The 21,072-nt window shown below is 40.3% G+C and overlaps 1 protein-coding gene across 3 annotated transcripts; it reads left to right on the top strand.

Moving 5' to 3' along the window:
- Positions 1-6,197: 6,197 nt before the first annotated feature.
- Positions 6,198-20,689, top strand: lnpa (limb and neural patterns a). Of its 3 annotated transcripts, XR_005005444.1 has the most exons (14): positions 6,198-6,268; positions 7,575-7,674; positions 8,836-8,877; positions 9,681-9,868; positions 10,043-10,101; positions 10,281-10,321; positions 13,387-13,470; positions 13,567-13,621; positions 15,077-15,286; positions 17,523-17,628; positions 17,872-17,942; positions 18,283-18,444; positions 19,464-19,535; positions 20,159-20,234. XR_005005444.1 is itself a non-coding variant. In XM_036545151.1 (13 exons), the coding sequence occupies exons 2-13, from the start codon at positions 7,648-7,650 to the stop codon at positions 20,326-20,328; spliced, it is 1,215 nt and encodes a 404-aa protein (XP_036401044.1). In that variant the 5' UTR covers positions 6,198-6,268; positions 7,575-7,647; the 3' UTR covers positions 20,329-20,689. The 3 variants fall into 3 exon arrangements, 2 of the variants coding, with proteins under 2 accessions (XP_036401044.1, XP_036401045.1); XM_036545151.1 differs by lacking the exon at positions 19,464-19,535 and having other exon boundaries at positions 20,159-20,689; XM_036545152.1 differs by lacking the exons at positions 6,198-6,268; positions 7,575-7,674; positions 8,836-8,877; positions 10,043-10,101; positions 19,464-19,535 and having other exon boundaries at positions 9,845-9,868; positions 20,159-20,689.
- Positions 20,690-21,072: the final 383 nt, after the last annotated feature.

Raw genomic sequence — 21,072 nt, 5'->3', positions numbered from 1 at the left:
ACCGTTGAATACACTGGATTACATTGGCCACAAGGACGTAAAGCGTTGCAGATACACATCTGTGGCAACCGTCTTGAAGGTTTGGCGGTATGCACGTCATACAACATTTGTAATTCCGTAAATACTGATGTGAGCACGTGGAGATAAACCACTGCAGACCTGCTGTTTGAGGTCAAGTTGTTTGGTGGTAGGAGAAAAGTGAGACAAAAGTTTTAATTTTTCGAGGTGAAATATTACATAGAACATGCACTCGCTTAGGGTATTTGTCAATGGGAGGTTGAATTTAGGTCAAAGTATTTTTTAAAAGTGTGTCGTTTTTTTCAGTGACAGGCTGAGCCTAACAAAATAGTTCTAAAACTGCACTGACACTCTTAAAGGTAAAACGATAATTTTTTTTTAAACTTCTAGTTGAAAGCTTGACGATAGTAAGACGACCATGCGATGCAATAAGGGTCATGTCGTAAGTTTCTGCTTCAGAATCATTTTGACGTTAGTCAAATTGAGGCTAGTAATGTACACAATACGCTGCAGACAACCAAATTAAAACCCCTGCAATATTACTCTGAACAATAGAACTACCTGTACTTGGACTGACAATGATAACATTATTTTAGTTTTGTTAAAACTGGAGTATGATTCAATCTTACCTCAAGAGTACGAGCGATAACTGTTTGCCTCTGCGCCTATTTGTGCACTTAACCACTGTCACCATTTTCTCTCAAAGGTGAAGATCTCTTTCTGTTCTGTTGTGGTTTTTACTCAGAACAAAGCCATTACAGAGGTATCAGGGTTTTTTCCTTTTCTTTTTTTTTTTGAAAGAGTGGTTGGAAGCGCCTGACCAATGCGCGCATCTCCACAACGATATGAGGGAGTAGCACATCCTTGATGAATATCACCCAGTCCTGGTAAACACCATCTCTGAATCAAGTCATTACAGGAAAATAATGAGATCAGCTCGCGAGGGCACCATTAGAACAACCGGATTTTGTCACGACAATAATTGAAGATTGTTTTTAATTAGATGCAATCAAAAGAACGGTGGGCTGTGAAAATCTCTTATGAGCGAATTGATTACGCTCAGCAGACCGGCGGCTCTGCTGAAGGGGTCAGGTTAGTCTCCGCGCTCCCTCGAGGGGCGTCGAATCCGATGCGCTCGGAGGAAGGTGAAGGGTTGAGGAGTAGGGATAGTGACGGAATCCCTCAACCTCTGACCAAGAAAGGACAATCGATACCACTTTCAGATAGACCCCTCACCATCCACTTATTTTCAGTGGATATTTAGTAAAGAACACAATGATGGCATCTCGGAGCGCTGGCTTTAGGAAAAAAAGGTAGCCTAGTTGCAGTTTGTTGCTTGTGTAATGTAGGATTAGGGGGATTTTCATTTAATTTGTCAAAACCAGTTTTTCATTTTCTAAATTGCATCGCCCTGTGCTCCAACAGATATGATTAGTCCTTGCAGAATAGTAAATAAAGTGTGACTATAAAAGCTGTAGCAATTGCCAGACAGGGTAAAGGCTTCCATATGTCGAAAAAATACCTTTCAGTACTGTCCAATTTGTAGTTTTAATAAGGGAGCAGGTTCTGCCTTCCGGAAATGAAATTCCCGAATTTTCGATGGGTAAATGGGTCTCGTACACTGAGGAAATCACACTTGCTGTTGCACCTTCGGTACAGAGTTTTCAGTATTTGTGCGTGTCCTCCATTTTCTTCCAAATTCAGAATTGCAAAGATACATTACAAGAGGCAAAAAGAACTGCAGATGATGGCGAGTCATTCCAAAGGAGTTTCTTCATACTAGTATGGGGTCAAACAGGCCCATAATTGCACTCATTCACTCCCATGCGCGAAGGTCCCCTGGGCAAGGAGTCAGGTTGATGGCGCCCAAGTAGACCTTTTATGAGTGTTACTTGCTCCAAAATTAATGGCTTCCTTAGGCTTTACGTTTGATGAAGAGGGTAATTGTAGCCTCACCTTCCTACTTATATGTATAACGTGCACTGAAAGCATGCACACACATTACAGAAACATTGTACAAACATTGCAGAAACAAACTGTGACTTTGTTGCACACAGTATTTTCGTTAGGACATTTGTGTTCATACCTTTCCTTCACCTTAAAATCAACTACAGAAACCTGGAATGTAAACACACTTCACCCATGTAGTACCACCACTGTAAGTGCTGCATTAAAAACAATAAAAACCTTGTGTATATGCGGTTCAGCACAATCTTCTACAGGCTAACTGGCATCCCCCAGAGGACAACACATAAACTCCAGACATGTGCAATGGAGACTGTAAGCAGATTTAGCACTGTTGACTATTGTATTGTAAGACATTATGTGATCGGCAATTTAAGGTCAACGGCCAGGTTAGTGAGTCACAAAATTCTGTTTTTTTGTTGATGTTGTTGTTCTCTTAAGTCTCGCAAAATGGTACGTTTGATGAAAATAGCCATGATAATTCAATTCATGGCATCAAGGAGACACAATGAGCAAAATTTGGAAGACCCATATGACATTATTATGTCTTTGAACTTGCTATGTTATGCCTTTTAAAATGTTTTAATGTGCTTCCTGCGCAGGGTCTGCAGGTTTAGAGCAGCTATATAGCCAAATTTGGTGCAACTAATATGTTGTGCATGGTCTTTGATAAATAAACCAGTCAACTAAAGTGAATTCTGATGTATGTTGGGCTTGTGAAGTGCTATGACTTGTGAAGCATAGATTTCCACACCGAAACTGGATTTGTTCCTGTTGTTGTTTGCATAACAACTGTTTTTGCTGTTGTGTCTCCCTTTATGTTGCATCCCAAACAGTTTAAAAGATAGGTTTTTCAACACAACACAAATTACAATTGCATTGCTTTCCACAATTTCACAGTTTCTCTTGAATCCACTTCAAGCAAAGAATAAAATTACGTTGCCTAAATGATTTCAGGAAGTAATGTGCTAATCATTTATTGTAAGACTGACAGCTCATTACCTGAGGTGATTTTGGAAATGCTTGTGAGGACTGTTCAAACTTAGTTATAGCCAAGTACAAGAGTCTTTAGTACCAGCTAGCAAGCAAATTAAATATACAGCATGTTAGTCATTAAATCCCAAGCGAACCTATGACACACTATATGATTCAGCTACTGCGGACTTGGAGTCTGGCCTGACACCTCAGGTGAGTTTCCAAAATTGGGGAATCACATGACATGTCTCTACCTCCGACTGTAGCAACGACCTCTAGCTGACAGCTCGCAGGCTTCGCTATTTCAAAGTGCGGAGCACAGGTAACCTCGGGACGTACAAAAGTCATCGACAGTCGCCACCGCGTCACCCAGCTGTTTTTCCCCGCTCGCGTTGCCTCTGGTGTTTGCTGCGGTGGCTGGCGCTCTGCAGATCAGCGGGCTTCGGTAAGCGCCGCTTTCCGTTCAGTCTGCGCGCTCGTCTCGGCGCTCGTGATTTGTTAGCACTTTGTCTGTCCTCTCTCACGGCTCGCTCACGACTTTCTTGCGAGAAACAGCTGCTGGAACATTGCCCTTGTGTTCTTTGGAACAATGCAGCACAGATGCTGCACAGACTCACTTACCCCCCCCCCCCCCCCCCCTCCCCAATCATCAACCCCCTCAAAAAAAAAGTATTATGTAGCTGAACAGTCATTTCTCATTGGCTGTTGTTGGCAGTGCTTCTTGTCAGCTTGACTTGTGAAACCTGAAGCCGAAAGGGATTCAGCTGAAAATTTCTTGTATGCTAGAAATTGACTTGGAGTTCAATGAGACTCACAAGAGCACCTACGATCACTCATAAGCATCTGACACAGGGCATATAAACCAAGGCACAAATGCAGCGTGCATGTGGCATATTAACAAAAAAAAAAAAGTTCAAACGCAAACTGGTAACAATCCTAATTTTTTTTGCCAATAATATGTGACTTGGACATTAAATTATAAGAAGCAATTGCAACTACAAACAATTCCGACACCTTACATGATGTTCACATTACTTGTATTGGTTACAAGCTCATTTAGAGTGTAGCCAGCGATATTTCAAATCTGCATTATAATTTGATGTCTATGAGATGCAGACATCTATGCTCTATGCCACGGCTACAAAAGTAATATTAAGTCAAATGAATGCCACATTCTGAATACTCACCCAACAACCTTGAGGATAAAAGTTAGCACAGGACACTGCTGAACTTTCAGTGTTTATGCATCATTAAATAATGAGACACTGTTGGTGAAATCATAAAGAATAATTAAAAGGTGCAGGACAGACAACCACACAAAGAGCAAATGAATGTAGGAATGCACCTGTAGGAAAGGGTACTGGAAAGACAGGACAAGCCAGATTAAAATTTATGGAAAGATCAACAAACTGCAAAGTTGCCACACATGTCCCAGTACGTGGCTGAAGCGAAGAGGTTGTAACTATGTTCAAGGCTGTCGGGGCTCTGTGAACATCAGAAGCAACAACTTCAGCTTATGTAAGTACACACGAACACTGCAATGTACGGCAATGAATTGTCAGACTACCTCAGTACCACACATTCTCAACATCAGCAAGTATGCCAAATGCCTCAGCTTCCATGCATTTTAAATATTCGTTTTAAATTTTGATGATATGTTGAATTTTACATACAGCCAAACAGTTTATTTGAAATACTTATTCAGATAAACTGGAATATTCAGAATATTCAGATAATTTGAATACCTAAATATTTTTAACATCTTGTGCATGCAAACACAGTATCTGCATCTATTGGTTCAGAATTATAGAAATAGAGGGAAAATGTAGGCTAAGCAATATCTGTAACAAAAAGGAAACAATTACACCATCCAATTCTTTGAAGAATTTTCAAGTCATACAATGAGAATGTAACAATTCATAATTTATAATCCATATATCACTTTAACTAGAATTGATTGAATAGATCAACCTGGATACCAAAAATTAGACTAAAGACATTATATACCACATTTTGCAAGTATAGGATTTGTATTCAGTTTCAACCTTCCTCAGTTTTAGGAAAGCCTGCACTATAGTTGAGACAATGTCTAAAGATGTATTTAAGGTTTGAGACTATAACTGTTAATCTACATCTAATTTCCTGTGAATCTGCTTTCACCTGTGCCAAACAATGTTTATCCCTGAAATGGACTTCAACTGATTCTTTTTTATTATAATTGTTAAATAATATTTTATTTGTTGTTTAATAAAGTTTATTTGGTTTTGGAGAGACCTACCCAGGAAACTGTGGTAAATGACACTTATGTAATGTGGATCTGCCATAAAGTGTGGGGGCTCACGTTAACTTTTTATTATAACGACCTATTTCGGATATGTAAGCAAGGCTGTGCTGGCTAGATAGGGGAAAGCAGGGTTTAAGAAGACTGATAATAGCATTTCTTTGGATAAACACAGCTGCTTGACTCTCATGGACTCTGGGCAAACCAAAATCATATTTAGCAGGCTTAGCTTGAAACCATTTACCATGAAATCATCTCTGGTATGGCTGATATGCAGATGGTCAGCCTGTAACATTGCTTGTACCTTATGGCTATCAGGTGCTACATGTGAGAATGTGGTGGTTCAGTGAGAAATCGGTGGCATGACTGTCTAAGACCATTTTCTTGCGGTCATCAAAGCTTCATGTGTCCTGCTGTGAAACTGGCCTTTGAGATTTGCAGATCATCTTTTAAAAAAATGTAATTTCTATTGCCAAATTACTTCAAAACTACCTATTTGTATTTTTGGTATGGTGGCCTACAAAAACAGTTTTTATGAATATTGAGGTAAGGTTAGGTCAGTGTTCTGTCCAGTTTCCAGAATTCTGTCCAGAGTTTAAAAGAGATTTCATTGTCAAAACTTTTGACACCTAAGACTGACACATGGAAATAACTGAATAGGGCTATTCCTTCTTTAACATGAATTAGGCTACCACAGTCAACAGAAATTAACAGTATATAAAACTGTCTTCATTCACAATGCCCATCGAAAAATGGACACAATTATGTTTGTAGGCTATTTTAGCCTAATTCTGTAGGCTACAGACTGTAGCCTTTTCAAACTGAGAAGGTGTGCCACTGCAGGGCTCTACAAAGCCATGACATCGAAGCAAATCTTTCCCGCGTTTCACACAAACTCGAGAAACCCATGTCACGTGATGAGGCCAGACGTAGGAAACTTCCTTTTGCAGAGGATTATGGGTAATGTAACACAGAAGGGGGCCGACCCAAGCGTTCATAACGGTGGGGCTGAGCTGGACGTCTTTGCAGGTAAATGGCTTGGGAGTTATGCCAAAATTTTGAATAACGTCACTGAATGGTTGTTGGAATTAACTTCGATATTCAAGGGGTGAAATATGATCTGATTCAGGTTAATTTAATGTACGCAATGTTGGGCCAATATATGTTAGCTAACGCTTTAGCTAGCTTGTTAGCTAGCAAGCTAACTTACTGTGTATCACTGCTGTTCGAGCACTTTGTAATTTTTTGTGTTTTGATTTCAGAAACTGTAGCTAAGTGTCCGAAACTGTTGCTAGTCACTGGATAATTCAAACGACTTGATGTATACGTCTTACTAGAATATGACATCTGTAACTAGACTAGCTAGACTAGTTTGCCAAGTTAACTAACTAGTTAGAAAGTCAACAAGTTAAGTTTAAGTTCGAAAGTAAAAGGACCAAAGTTTGAAAACGTTAACAGACTAACGTTAAGACATCGTTAGACTTAAATGTCTATAGTTTTGTGGCAGTAGAGTGGCAAGTTATCTAATTTACCCGGATTGCCAGTTTGGGATGGTTGAAATTTAAGTTGGTTTATTACTCGACCAAATTATCGAGCTAGTCCCATTAAAAAGTTTGATACAGTTAATCTAATGTTAGTTGGCGATTTTCCGTAGAGCTCATTCACAATTACCTCTATAAGTTTAGCTAACTCGTTTTAGTCTGATGTAGCTAACGGGTTATGGATAGTTAGTCAGCCAGGTGTTTGCATTTATTTGGGTGTAGTTGGTCTTTGCTCGCTAGATAGCACGATGAGCGTCAGTTTTATTCCAGGTAAAGGTAGCTTTACCTGGCTGCCCTTTGCAGTGCGTTGTAATGTAGGAGAATATAGTGGAGGTTTAGAAATCCAATCCTGTCGTCACTTCATTTTGACTGTTTTAAGTGGGCTTAGTTGTCCTCATTTGTGACAGTTGGACCGTCAGCTCGGTAATTATCCGCGCTATTTGGGGAAGGACTTACCCTGATAGAGATAGGGTAGCCAGCCTAGCTGCCAAGGTAGATAACGTTAGCCGTGAAAATGTTTGTCGGTAAAATGTTAGGACGGGGAGCGATTTAACCTTGTCTTGCTGTCACACGTGAAGGAATGTGTGAAATGCAAAGCGTTTTATTGAATGTTAAGGTCATACTCTATCCCCTGTGCAGTGCAGTGTGTAATATTGACAGGCATGCTTGCCATTATAGGACTTGGCAGATGTATTCAAGCCTGTTGAAGGTTTGCGTGAGTTAGAGAATCCACATTGCAGTGAGGTGGCCACAGCCTGGTGTTGACATAGCTGAACATACATGTGTGTCAACAGGTGAAAAGACGGTTTTCTTGGTTGCAACATAAGTGAGCATCTCGAAGAGGGAACTGGACTGCATAATTGAGAGATGGGGGCTATTTTCTCCCGGTGGAGGGTATGTATGGATGTTCACTCAGTGGGAAGACGTGGTCTGCACACTTATGCTTGCCTGTTCTGCTCAGGTTATCAGTGTGGCATTCAAGCATAAATTACAAAAAAAAATGAAGACAGTCTGATTGATTAATGTACTTTAGACCATGTTTGCAAAGATTACATCTGCATTTTTGCTTAGAAGATATCCATACCCATAGCAACTCTGAATTTTTTTTTTACATACTTTAAATTATATTACATTTTACCAAGTTACACAACTAGATAGAACTGACGGAAAATCAGATTTGGGTGACCTCAGATCAGATTGTCGCATGTTCCAGCTGGTGAGCTGTGGAGTGCTTAGGGATTTATGAAATAGTATCCAGACTTTGCTTTAAGCGCACAGAATCTGTGGGTGGTATTGCATAGCTGTTTTTTATGTAATGTAAGTCCTGAAGTGATCTTGCACTGGTCTGGTGTCAGCTTTCTGTGTTTGAGCACCACTGACTGGTTGCATTTTAACTTGGCCTTTTCGCTCAGTGTTTATTCTCTGCTGTTATTTAAAATGCTTCAAAAATGCCCAGTGAAATATAACAGAGCTGACAGATATTTAGTTAATTTGTCTGCTCTCACCTTTATCTTGCCAGGGCTGGAATATGTTTTGGTCAAATAAAATTTGATCCCTTTTTTGAAATTCAAGTTTCCTATATGGTGCCATAACTTACATTCTCAATATGATACTCTTTGATAAATTGGCATTAATTGGTCTTTTTTAATATCATAAATTGTGGTGACCAAGACAGAAGACATTAAGCTGTTTAAAAAAACACTGAAATGGATAAATCATGGAAACATGAACAGTATTTCACTGGATTTCATTGGAAGTTTGGTTGAAAGAACTCAGTTTTTACCCCCCTTTATCCTACCATTAGTCTTTTTGGAAACTGTATTGTTTCTATATGTGCTTTTATAGAGTACTATAGAGAATGGGAGTTGGTTGTAAATTTGAATGCAGGTTTTATTATGCAATGGAAATTTCACCTGAATGAATGCAACTGATTAATGTGCTTAACATTGAAATATGTGCTGAAGAAAAAGCAGGCATTTATTTACTTGATTGTACTATGTGTTTCAAAGATGCAAAGAAGTATGTGTTCCCCTGTTTTCTTTGTCTTTTAAACAGGCCAAACCATCCACTGTAGATATTTTGGAAGGCATAGAGAAGGTAAATGCTTTATTGTTTATTTATTAAAGTTTTTTTCACTAGATTAAAACAACTTATGCAACCTTCAGAGGTAATGAACCACTAGGGTCACCTTATGGCGACAGAAACAGAGGTAGTGTCAATCACAGAGGAGGAAGTGTATTTTTGGATGCTGCACTTCAGTGAACAGGGGTGTTGGTTTCACGGGGAGCCTCTGGCTTGGGTTCCGACGGAGTGAGGGCCATCATTCAGCATGAAGCCGAGAGTGACAGACACACATGTTCACTGTCCTATGCCAGCGTACCCCGTACAGCCGGCAGCAGGCGGGTCCAAATAATACTCTCCTTCAGATATCTTTGGGAGGAGATTACACAACGCAGAAAAGGGTTGGCATTCCCTCTGACAGTTATTAAAAAGTATAAATAAGCTGGGGGGGGGGTGTCAATCACAGCTTTCAAGTTACCTTTTGAGTATATGGTCAGGCTTTGTGGAAAGTTTCCCAGAAGAAAAGCCTGGCTGTTGTATGATTTGTCAAATGATCAAATGACCATCGTTCTGTGTTGCTGTGTTTGTACAGCTCCATTTTATTTTCCTGTTCACATGTTTCTTGTATTCAGCATGATTATCTCCTATGTTAACAGCGTACAGTTGCTGATATACCAAACACGTGAGATTTGTTGACGTATGTAGTGTAACTCAATCAAAGGTAGTCCCTGTAATACACCATCACAAGTGTAATGTGTCCATCTGTGATTGGTTCTTGTAATACACCATTGTTTTGATACTGCATCCCTCTGTAATTATGCAATATTTTGTGTTCATAGGACATACAGACTCTTGAGGAGTTCAGGGAGAAGAATCAAAGACTTTTGAAGTTGTGGGTGGGAAGACTGCTGCTGTACTCGTCCCTGCTCTACTTGCTCACCTTTATAGTTGTGTATTTTTGGTACCTCCCTGAGCAATGGACGGGCCGGCTAATACTGGCCCTGCCGTTTTTCATATTTCCAGTACTGTAAGTGCTCCTCGCTCCGCATTTTTCTCATGCATGATCCTGTGGGCACATGTTCGTGTGCATGTCGTGGATGAAATGTCGTTTTCACTGTAGTACAACAGTGATGGCTGGTTTGTCGCCGAGGGTGTAGGCTTTTTTGTTGTGTTCTACCTTTTGTAATTTTCTTTTCCACAGAGTGTGGTTTACGAGGAAGTTGATGATTTCTCTTTTTTCAAAGCGAACAGAAAGAAACAGTAAGGGTTTATTTTTTTCTGTTTGGATTTTGATTCTCTTTTTTTGAAGTTGAAGGCTGCCTTTATTGCTCAACGTTGTAAAAATTTGCAATGGTTAAAGAAAAAAACACAGTATAAGGCTTGGTCGTGTTTGGTTTTCACACCTAAGTTATGTGTTCCTGTGTTTTTTTTTTTTCTAGATGAAAAATTAGAAGATCTGAAATCCCAAAAAAGAAAAATTGTAAGTGTAACCTTAACATTTATGTCTGGCATTTGTGTATTGATGAAATTTGACTCTTTTTTTATGGTCTGAATGACATGGGTCATAATGTAAAATACAAAGAGCTAAAATGACATTTTACATTTACTGTATCTGGCCTTGCATCCCATTAATATCTTGGTAACCGAGTTAAAATAACCCTTAACACTTACTAATTTCCATGAGCGACTTATAATAGTGGTAACCTTTTAGACTTGTCAGGAATCCTTGCACTGTTCATGTGTGTCATAACCTCTTAGATCCATTAGCAAGTAACTCATGTTTAACTGTGCCTAATTTCTCTCTGTAGGGCACTACAAATTCCCCCCTCAGCAGTGCTATGAGCAGTAACACAAGAGATAGGGACTGTTATAAGCCATTACAGGAAGTTTCATGCCTCCTATTGCCTTTATTGAGTTTTTGCAGCTCTTTGCAGCAAGCTAATTGCTACTGCTAATAAATAATCTAAAATCAATGCAGACAGCGGTTAATTGGCAAAGAGACTTTATTCCGTAAAGCACTCTGCTAACGACCTTCTTTAAATTAATAGCATTAAGTGCTGAGAGGAAATAAATCTGAGAAATTGCTTGTCATTTACTGTCATGTCTAATAACTTCCAATAATTATGGCTGATGGATTTTCACACATTCCATTATCGAAGTTGGTGCATGTAATTATTCTTCTCATTATAATATAAACAATTAGCAATATTTGGTGTTGCTTTGAAATAAAGCTGTTAAGCGAAATTAAAAACCATTATGGTTTGTAGATATTTTCCTAGCTTGCAGATTCTTAATTTCTAACTGAACACTTCTGGCATTGCAGTGATGTTTTTCTCCCCCAGTACAAACTAAGGTGCAGATAAACCAAGGGATTTGTTATTCATGCTGAGATTTGAGAATTTAATTTGCAGGAAAAAAACGCATAAGGTTGTGTTTTCCTTCTTATGGGACCAAAGGAAGTGGAGAGATTTCACAGAAACGTTGAATTCTCCTGTCAACTGGTCAAAACGCAAAAAATGAACAAACGCTTGATCAGAATTTTAATACTCCTTGTCACACCAAGCAAACATTTACTATAGATCAGGTACAAATACCACCCTGAAACAGCTTATGGTTTAAGATGCATTAATAATAATAATAATGAGTAGTAATAGTGTTACTTTGTTTTCTCTTGAAAACACTAAACATAAAAGAATGCAGCTCACTTGGGAAGGTGATCACTTAACTAGTCAACCCATCAACCATCAACTCACCAAATCCATACCCTTCAATCAGTGACCACTGACACCCAAAATTACACTGTTACTCCAAAAAAGTGTTGTGCTCATGCTAGCCAGCTCTGGGCTGTTGTCACCTCTGTGTCCCCCCCCCAGGTATTGTAATACCTGTACCAGTCATCTTCCTTTCTGACATTGTACTCATTGTGAGCCAAGCAGAAGTAGGCGTGTTTATTGTGATCAAATGGACCGAGGAGTTAGTGTTTTTCTTTGCACACATGGTCTGTGTATGCCATTAAATAAACAGTGCTACAAATAAAAAGGAATTTCACTGTCTTTACATTTACATTACTGCTAGGAGTAGGCAAAATGGTAATCGTACTTTATTTGAAAATACAAAACACCCATGGAAAATAATTTGAATACAGTAGGCAAATGCTTGTGCAAAACACTGTATTTAAATACAAACCATGATTTCTCATTTGTAAATGCAATACAGCCCACATCCCTTAAGAAATACTGATATAAACATCAACTGCATATAGTAAGCAAAACCGCTGGGGCAGAATCATTCCTTTGTTAATGCTGTTTAAATGCAACCCCCTCGTGAAAATTATTTTGAGCTCACTTTCTGCATGTAATACAGTGCGCAGTTGTGTTCAGCGGTGCACAATTAATTATTGTACTAATTACCAAAGCAGCCTCACACATAGGGATGACATTGATATAATGGAAGCTATGACACATGCACCACATGGAAGAAACAGAAGCATTAATTGTCCTTGTTTTATTGTTCTTTTTTTTATAACAATTGGATTAGCTACGTGCAGTGCGAAGGTAGCTAGCTAGCTATTTTCAGTACTGTAGGTTTAAAATGCCTAGACACTGTTTTATTTCAGTCAATCAGATTTATTAAAAAAAAAAAAAGGTTGATTCCTGATTTCAGCCATTTTGATTGGTTCCAACTGGATGCAGTATGGGCCAGTTACCACTGCGAATGGAGCAAAACACATGAGAACATACAACAGTACGGATATATATTGTTTTGTAAGTGCTTTATGTTCAGTTTACTCTCTCCGCAGTCAGTGAGGGTCAGAGTTCGGACTCCAGGTGTTGACAGACCAGCGTGAGCTGAGATACCAGTCACTCCCTCTGCATCAGGACATGAGAGAGGACAGTTACAGTTCAGTTTTAGTGAATTAGTTTCCATACATTTGCATTTTCCTGGTTTTGTTTCGCTTGGTATCAGGATTTTATATGGCTCTATGATCATGGCAGGGTGACAGGGGAAAAAAAGGTGCTGCAGATTGCTGGCGTTTCTGTGTTCATCTGTTGTTACAGTTTCGATTGCAAATTGATGTCTTGATGCCTGATAGTCAGTATGTTGATCGAGTAACACAGTCCACCAAAATAAAAAGTCAAACTTAAGTACACTTTTAAGGAGAACATTTGAGTGGACATTGTGGTTATACGGGCAGTTTTTTTTTAAACCTACATCTGTCTCACACTTATGTATTTTTACAGTATCTTTTCAACACATTCATAAATGAGTAACTGCTATATACAGAGCTATTTTTTTCTTTTATCAGTCCTTTCAGTCTCTCACCTTGTTCATTTCTGATTATTATAAATTTCTCTATGGGTGTCCATGTTTTGATGTTGCCATTTTAACTGGATGCTGTCTCTTTCAGCCAATCAAATCTGCTAGAGTCAGCATGAAACTTATTTATTTATTTATTTTATTTTTTTTTTTTTACATTTAGGTATATTTTGTTCTGTGTTAAAAAAGGATCCCTGGTGATGTTACTCTGTGTACTTTGTCTTTAAGCTTGAAGAGGTCATGGAGACAGAAACCTATAAAACCGCTAAAATGATCCTGGAAAGATTTGATCCGGAGTCAAAGAAAAAAGTTGTAAGTCTTCGCCTTTAAATCAAATGGATGAACATGCTGATGGGTAAATGTGCCAGAATGAGCCGCCGTCTGAAATGCTTGCCTGTTACTTCCGAGATGGAGCAGGACTCCACGCCAGTTATGCCCCAGATGACTCCCAGACCAGGCCAAGGCAAGTGTTTCGCTAAACAGTTTTCTACCTTTTTCCCCCCTTTCACCCTTTTTGAAGTTGCCATTTGTACCTTAGGCTCCTATCACCACCATAGACTCAGGGTGAAGCAAATACAGCCCTCCAATGCACAAGAAAATGAGCATTTCATTGTCTACAAAGAAAAAATCAAATGTCTGTGTGTGTGTACACATGCTTATTTGGAGAAGGTTTATACATAAGTGATGTTGGCATAAAAATAACACAGTATTAGTGTCAACATCAGTTTATGTATACACCTTAGATATGAGCGTAAATACACCTTTATAACAGAATTGCTACGTCCTGTGTTCCTTTGCAAGTGCAGAGGTTGTGGTGAGATGAGCTTTGTGTGCAATTAGTGATTCCCGCTACTTTAGCTAGCAGCCACCATTACAAAGTGGACGGTTAGGCTGATTCATTTAGAGTGTTTAGTTGCTCGTTCCCTCGCTCTCATCGCAGCATGCAAAAGAAAAATGCAACATTCTCTCCTTAAAACGTTAATAAGCTGGTCTTTGCCACCAACTGGCTCAGTAGAATAGAAGATGGAGCTGAACCAATTGAAGGCCTCTGCAACTGTTTGTTTGTTGTTTGATTTTGTTGATTACCTGGGAATTTAGAGTACATGCACACTGTGAAAATCTTCATTAGAATGGAAAACGCAAACACCTAATGCTTAAAATGCTGGAATTACTTTTTTGTAAAAATGAAAAACCCATTGCAGTACGTCTTGTTTTGGTTCCCAGTTGTTTTTTTGGACGAGGATGTTTGCCAGAATTTTGATTTGGTTTTAAATCAAAGCACAAGCTGGCAGTGTAAGTTGTGATTGCACTGCATAATGTTGATTTGAGGTTAAGACAGAACTTAGTATTTCCCATGAAAAACATGAGCATTCTCGGTGCAATATTCTGATGGAGATGGAGAATTGATGGAGATATTGCACTTTGATAGCTAGAAAAGTGTTCCAAATGATTTTGACAGTAAATTTTGTCAGTACTTTTTTCCTGTAACAAAATTAGTTGATGTCTTTATTTTTATTTATTTTGAAATATCAGACATTGAAATTAAATGTGTTTACAGGTATGATTAAAAATGACACACAATCTTTTTTTTTTTTAATTTGAGAATTTTTCCTCATTTGGCAGGCTCACTGTATGTGTAAATAAATTACGTGTGTATGTATGTATGTATGTGTTTATATACACACTATATATATACTATGAAGTGTCTTCCTGATTTTATGCATTGAGTTGCTGCCAGACGATTGGCTGATTAGATTAGATTAGATTTAGATTAGATCAGGTGTACAGGTGTACCTAATAAAGTGAGTGAGTCACTAAGGGTATATGTATATATACATATGTATGTGTAATATAATGGATGTGTGAGTGTGTGCATGTAAGTATGCATTTATGTTTCTTTCCCTTTTGCCTTTGTTAGAACTTCGTCAGCGCAATGTTGCCCCACGGGCTCCTGTCATGGGGACCCCTGTCAGCACAGCTTCCCGCACCCCAGTGGCCCCCGGCACCACGCCCTTAGGCCCCCTGCCCCACTCAGCCCCCGGCGGCCCCCCGGAGAGGGGCGTGAGCGCTGCGGCCGCTCAGCAGAGCCTGATGAGGAGGCCTGCCACCCCCGGCACTCCCGGATCGGGTGAGTGAGGCGTCTGCAAGGGGGGGACCACACAATCATGAGGGATTCGGGCCCTCCGGCAGTACGACATTACTGATGCTCTTTCCTGAAAACTAGCATAACTTGCCCATGTGCTTATCTGCGTTCGGTTACTCTCAGATTGGCGAACGGGGCCTTGTGGTTTTTATCACTCTCAAGGAATATTGTGCAGACATTAAGAGCAGCAAGGTGTTGATAAACTAGGAAGCTATAGTCTGTTTCTTAGTGGAAAGAGTGAGTGAACCAAGTGATACGTGGCATTACTATCAAAGCTAATGTACAACAATAACCGGGTGCTAACCAACAAGGTTGTTAAATTGTTGACTTCTCATGTCTTGTGTCAGCCAGTAGCAGTTGTATGGCCTGAGTGGCTGTGTCACAATGTGTAGTAATGCAGAGTAATGAAGGCTCCTTATGTTCTCAGGCTACTTTCCATGTTGAAAGCTGTGCTTCAGATGTGTAGAGTTACACTAGAGTAATCCTCCCAAGCGCTTCTGAACAGCTTATGTGCATTCTTCCAACAGCACAAGGGCTTAATCTTATGCTCAGTTAGCTGTTTTTTTTCATGTGCTATGCACATGATGCACTGGTTGGAACAACAACATGGAGTATGATGTAAATTCAGCCAAGGCAATGGGGCAGTCATTCGGGGTCAGTCAGTACTACAGTGGAGAACAGAATATGGAGTGGTGGTCAAGCTTTCTGTGATTTTATACCCCACCAATGAAGTCAGTGAGGGCATTGGTTTCAATATGTGCTTCAATCCTTTTGTGGTTGTCTTTCAGTGCTGTAGTTTCCTTCTTCAGTATGGGAAAATTACACACGGGTTCCAATGACACTTGATATAAATGTCATTCAAAACTGGTTCTGACAGCCGTAGATTTTACAGAAGGTTCAGATAACAAAGGTCAGGGGTCAAAGGTCAAGGTATATGATATATTTATGTTATGCATACATTTCTATGTGAAGTTTGTTACTTCTTGTGTATCTGCAGTTTTCATTCTGTTAATATCCATCCTTGTCCAGTACGCTTTGCAGCTTCTTTATAGAAGAAATAACCAGCTGTTGCCCACATTTCAATGCTAGTAAATATACAGCCACCCACCAACTTCCATTTCTCTTGATTACACTCAATATTTATGTATATGGTATTTTCCAGTTCCAATTCTATACGTTTCATACAGGTGGGTATCTTCCCACTTATCAAGGACTGCCTCGTAGTGAATATTTGCAGCTTGGCAGGGCATTGTGATTTCTGCTTCATCTTGTTGCCTTTTAAATTAGAGTTCAAGTATTCAAGTACGTTTAATGCTGCTTGAGATGCATTGAGCTTTATTTTCCTGTCAGGGTTCACTAGATCAATAGCCATGCAGGTCTTTGCAGACTCCTAAGTGCTGTATTTTTTATTCATGTATGAAAATGGTTATGGGGGGGGGGGGGGGGCGCAGTCATTATTGAAGCGCGCTGTGAATGTTGGGAGATGTTGGTTCCTGAAGGAGACGCTGGTTCCTGAAGGAGCATGTTTTGGGTCTTTTGTTAATGATCTGGGTGAGACACAGTCTAATTGCGCTGCAGAGTATCAACTGTGAGAATAGTTTTGTCGTACAGAGTGGGTTTGTAAGATCTGTGAGCGTCTCAATTGTGATTAATGAAGCAGACGTGCAATTTTTCCTGGGTCTGAATGGCCCTGTTGGATGCTGGGAAACCGAATTAAATGACGCCGCTCGGCCCGGAGCAATTTCCGTGTTTAATGTTTGTACTCACACTTTTGTTTTTGTGAAATGTTGCCAAACGGCTTCCATTAGAAACCGAAAGTGAGAAACAATTTGATCCAGTCACCACGGCGCTTCCATATGTTGGTAAATTAATAAGCAGCAGGTAGCCGAGGCCTTGCCAAGCTTCACAGAGATGACCGCTTCTTCTTGCGATGATCGCTCTTGATGTTTAATCATATTAATTACCGCCAGCCCGAACAGCGGGGCCCTGCCTCCCCCCGCATGTGGTTTTTGAGGGACGTGCGGATATGAGCGGTTATTAAAAATTCGTCCCATCTTGCCGCATTCGTCACCGCTCCTCTCACGAGCGGTCGATTGATGGTCGCAGCCGCGGTCGTGGGTACGCTTCGCCTTGCTCGGCGAGGCGGTGATTTGTATTCCGGAGGCGGGAGGAAGCCGTTTAACCCTGACCGTGTTCCCCGCGCCACCGCTGTGCGTGACAGGAACCCACCCTCCAGGCCCACCCCTTGCCAGACCCATCCTCCCACGGGACAGAGGCGCCATGGACAGAGTCATCGAGTACCTGGTGGGGGACGGACCTCAGAACAGGTAAACCGCCGCCCCCTAAAAAAAGCCCCTTTTTTGTTACTGCCTGTAAACCTGTGCCATCCGTGATGCTGTCTTCTTTAGGAGTTAATTATGCTGCATCATCTTTTTTTATATCAGCTGAAGTGTGTTGTCTGAATTGTATGTCTTACCTAGGCTGCTCATAGACTATATCAAAAGGTTAAGCACTATTCTCAGCCTTGTTCATTCTGTGTTTTTTTTTTTTCTTCCTCTCTTTTTATTTAGATATGCCCTTATATGCCAGCAGTGCTTTTCCCATAACGGCATGGCGTTAAAGGAGGAATTTGAATACGTTGGTAAGATTTAGAGAAACACAGCTCCCTCTGTCAGCTTCCATCAAACACTGTTCCTTCATTTGCCCTCTAGTGTTCGGCAGTTCACTATATCATAAGGCTCTTAAAATCTGCTGGCACCACCAGCCTGTGTAAGCAAAAGAAGTCTGTCTAGATTGAATATGTTAATAAGGGCGGCCCATCGATCTGATGCGTTTATGCATCTGTGATGGATTTTTTTCAGAATATCATTGCTTTCATTTTCATATATATTAATCTGGCCGTCCGTATAAAAATGTATGACAATGATTCAGATGACCGCGTGTTTTCCTGAGCGCGGTGTTTTACGACGCCCCTGTCTCAGCCTTCAGATGTGCGTACTGTTATTTCCTGAACCCCGCGAGGAAGACGCGCCCCCAGGCGCCCCGACTCCCAGAATTCAGCTTCGAGAGGAAGGTGCGCTCTGAGATGCCCCTCTCAGCCCTCTCTCCCGTGCCCGAGCCCCACGACGCCCCCTCTCCTACAGGTACCGCACTACCCATCATGCACTGCATGCCTGTAGTCCACCCATCAGGGTAGTGAATGTATTAATGAAAATGATATTAACGCATAGAATAGGTATGGAGCTTGACTACAAAATGAACAGTCCTATTAATGGTCAAAATGGTGTTTAAAAAAAAAAAAAAAAAAAAAACTTTTTTTTTTTTTTAAACTATTTCCAAATAATTTTGTGTTGTGGCATTTCGTCATGTCATTTACTTTGTAGCAGAGTGTCTTTAATAATACATTTTTCCAAATCTAATTTTAGGATTGCAGTAATGTTAACATATTTATTGTAGGACATTATAATTGGTTATAACATTTAACATACTTATAACATGGCATTATACTTGTGTTTGTGTGTGTCTGTGCCACATGTGCATACATGCACGTGTGTGTGTGTGTGTGTGTGTGTGTTTTACTGTAATTTTTACCTATCCATTGCCTTCTGCCTCTTTTTGAATAGCTGGGGAAAGCGAAGGGAGGGTCCCAGGCTTCAGAAAGCACTGTCACCTGTATCTTTAGCTACAGCTCCTCGGAGTAAAGCGCAGTTTCCACAGTGTCCGTCACCAGCAAGAAGGTTCCGGCTTCGCACTGCCCCATGCTTCGCAGGCCCCTACCAGTCACATGTTTAGTTTAGCCAATCGCTTTTCCTTCAGCTAAACTTTAAAGCTTATCTGTGGAATAAGAGTTGGAATTACGTTTCTGGATTTCAGTAATACTGGCTTTTTCCAATATCAACATACTAATGCTCGTCTGATCGGGGAAAAAAATTGTCAGTTTCAAGCTAGTCTACTGTATGAGGGCACTCTTAAACTTAACTTTTAAAGAAATGTTCTGCTTGTTGAATCAGTGCAATGGCAACAATTTACATCTTTGCCCAGGGTCCTACTGTGTATATAACTGACTACCAGAGTTCTACCTTTGAGTAGATTTTAATATTCCATACATCAAGTGTACAGGTCCAGTCACTGGTGTTACTTTCCTCTGTGTCTATTTTTTCAGATAACTTTGCTGGCCCCTAAAAGAAACCAGCACACCCTGATCCCACTCTTTGGATATTGGGGCATTGAAGAAGTAAATACTTACAATCCCAGGATTACCCAAAGCTTTAGCACTCGCTAGCTGGATCACCGTAGCGTCAAAAGTCTGCGTATACATGCATGTGGCAGATAATTACCAGTTACCTAATGTTACAGATAGCCGTTTAACTCCTTGATCTCCATAATCATCCAACTGCTCCGGTTAGTCCTCCTCCAGTATAACTGTCACTCTCCCATAACTGCAGCATCTGGGCTGTCTGAAGCTAACATGCCCTCCTATCCTTTGAAGGGGGCAGTTGCTTAACCGTGTCCCTGAACGTGAAGCTCGGTTGGGGCGGGGTGAAGGGTTAATCTCTCTTATTGAGATCCCCGGTAATGCATTTTGCTCGGTCGGTTTTTAAAGCTTTGGCTTCCTCTCTGATTAACACGCTCCTAACGCCTGCTTATTAAATGGGTACTGATACTTTCTGATGAAATAAACTTGATGATCCATTTTGGCATATTTAAAGTTCTGTCATCAGACCTCTGCGATCAGCTGCATCTTTGCTGTGGGCAGTTGGGGAGCTCAGAGAATGGGCTTTAGTCATAAATGTGTCCCGAGTGCAAAGTCACTGAGGAGCACTCACAGAACGCATTGTCAATCTTCTGATCCGGCAGAGAACGGCAAGCAGGAGGCTTTCCCTGCCGGATCAGATCCCGACCCAGAGCAGACCCAGCCAGCACCAGAGGACCCAACGACGGAGGAACCGGGAACTCCGGAATCGGACAAGACCCCTTCTGAGAATACCGAAGAGGAGCATGACGTGTCCCCAATGGAAGTCGAGTAGTGAGCCCTTAGATTTCAGCACAGATTGGTCCAGAAATGTGAACGCTTGCTTGATTTGCTTGCATTTATTATTTTTTTCCCAGCATGGTCACGGTTTAATCATGAAGCTGTACGTGAGTGAGCCAATTCTAGAATGTAGAACAGCCAAAGGTTGGAAGTATCATGGAGGTAAAAGGGATATCTTTTCAGTTCACTAATGGCAGAATGCTGTATGTCACTTTGTCGTCTACCAGTTTACATGTCATGTATATGAAAAAACTATACATATAAATCTGCAGTAGCACTTCTGTGAATGATGCAAGTATGACCAGAGCAGTGGAGCGTCTAAGTTATTTCACACAGAATGATTGCGAGAATAGACAGGACTTTTTTTCTTTTTCATTTTTAGTATAGCAGAAAAAATAATTTGCCATACAAGTACTATATATTTTTTTTGTTTGTATCTCACGGAATGTCTTTTTTATATATATATATACTGTTACAGAGGTAAAGGTGTGTTAAACATATTGATGATTTATAGATATTTAAAACAGTTATTACATGGTGCCTTTTCTGAAAGTGTTGTCAGGATTTTCTGGTACTCGTGACACACTGAAGACCGCCTGATGTTTTCACAGTAAGGGCGCAGCAATAGGAATGTCACGAAAAGTGCTTTTATTTATTCCTGCTAGGAAAACCAGTACGAAGAAAATGCTAGCCCGTGTGCCTGTGTGTTTATATTTTAGATGTTCTCATATGAAATTAA

Source organism: Megalops cyprinoides, chromosome 14 (genome assembly GCF_013368585.1).
Source record: "Megalops cyprinoides isolate fMegCyp1 chromosome 14, fMegCyp1.pri, whole genome shotgun sequence".
Taxonomy (NCBI): Eukaryota; Metazoa; Chordata; class Actinopteri; order Elopiformes; family Megalopidae; genus Megalops; species Megalops cyprinoides.
Note: the sequence above shows the minus strand (reverse complement) of the source record. Positions and strands in the feature narration are given on the sequence as shown.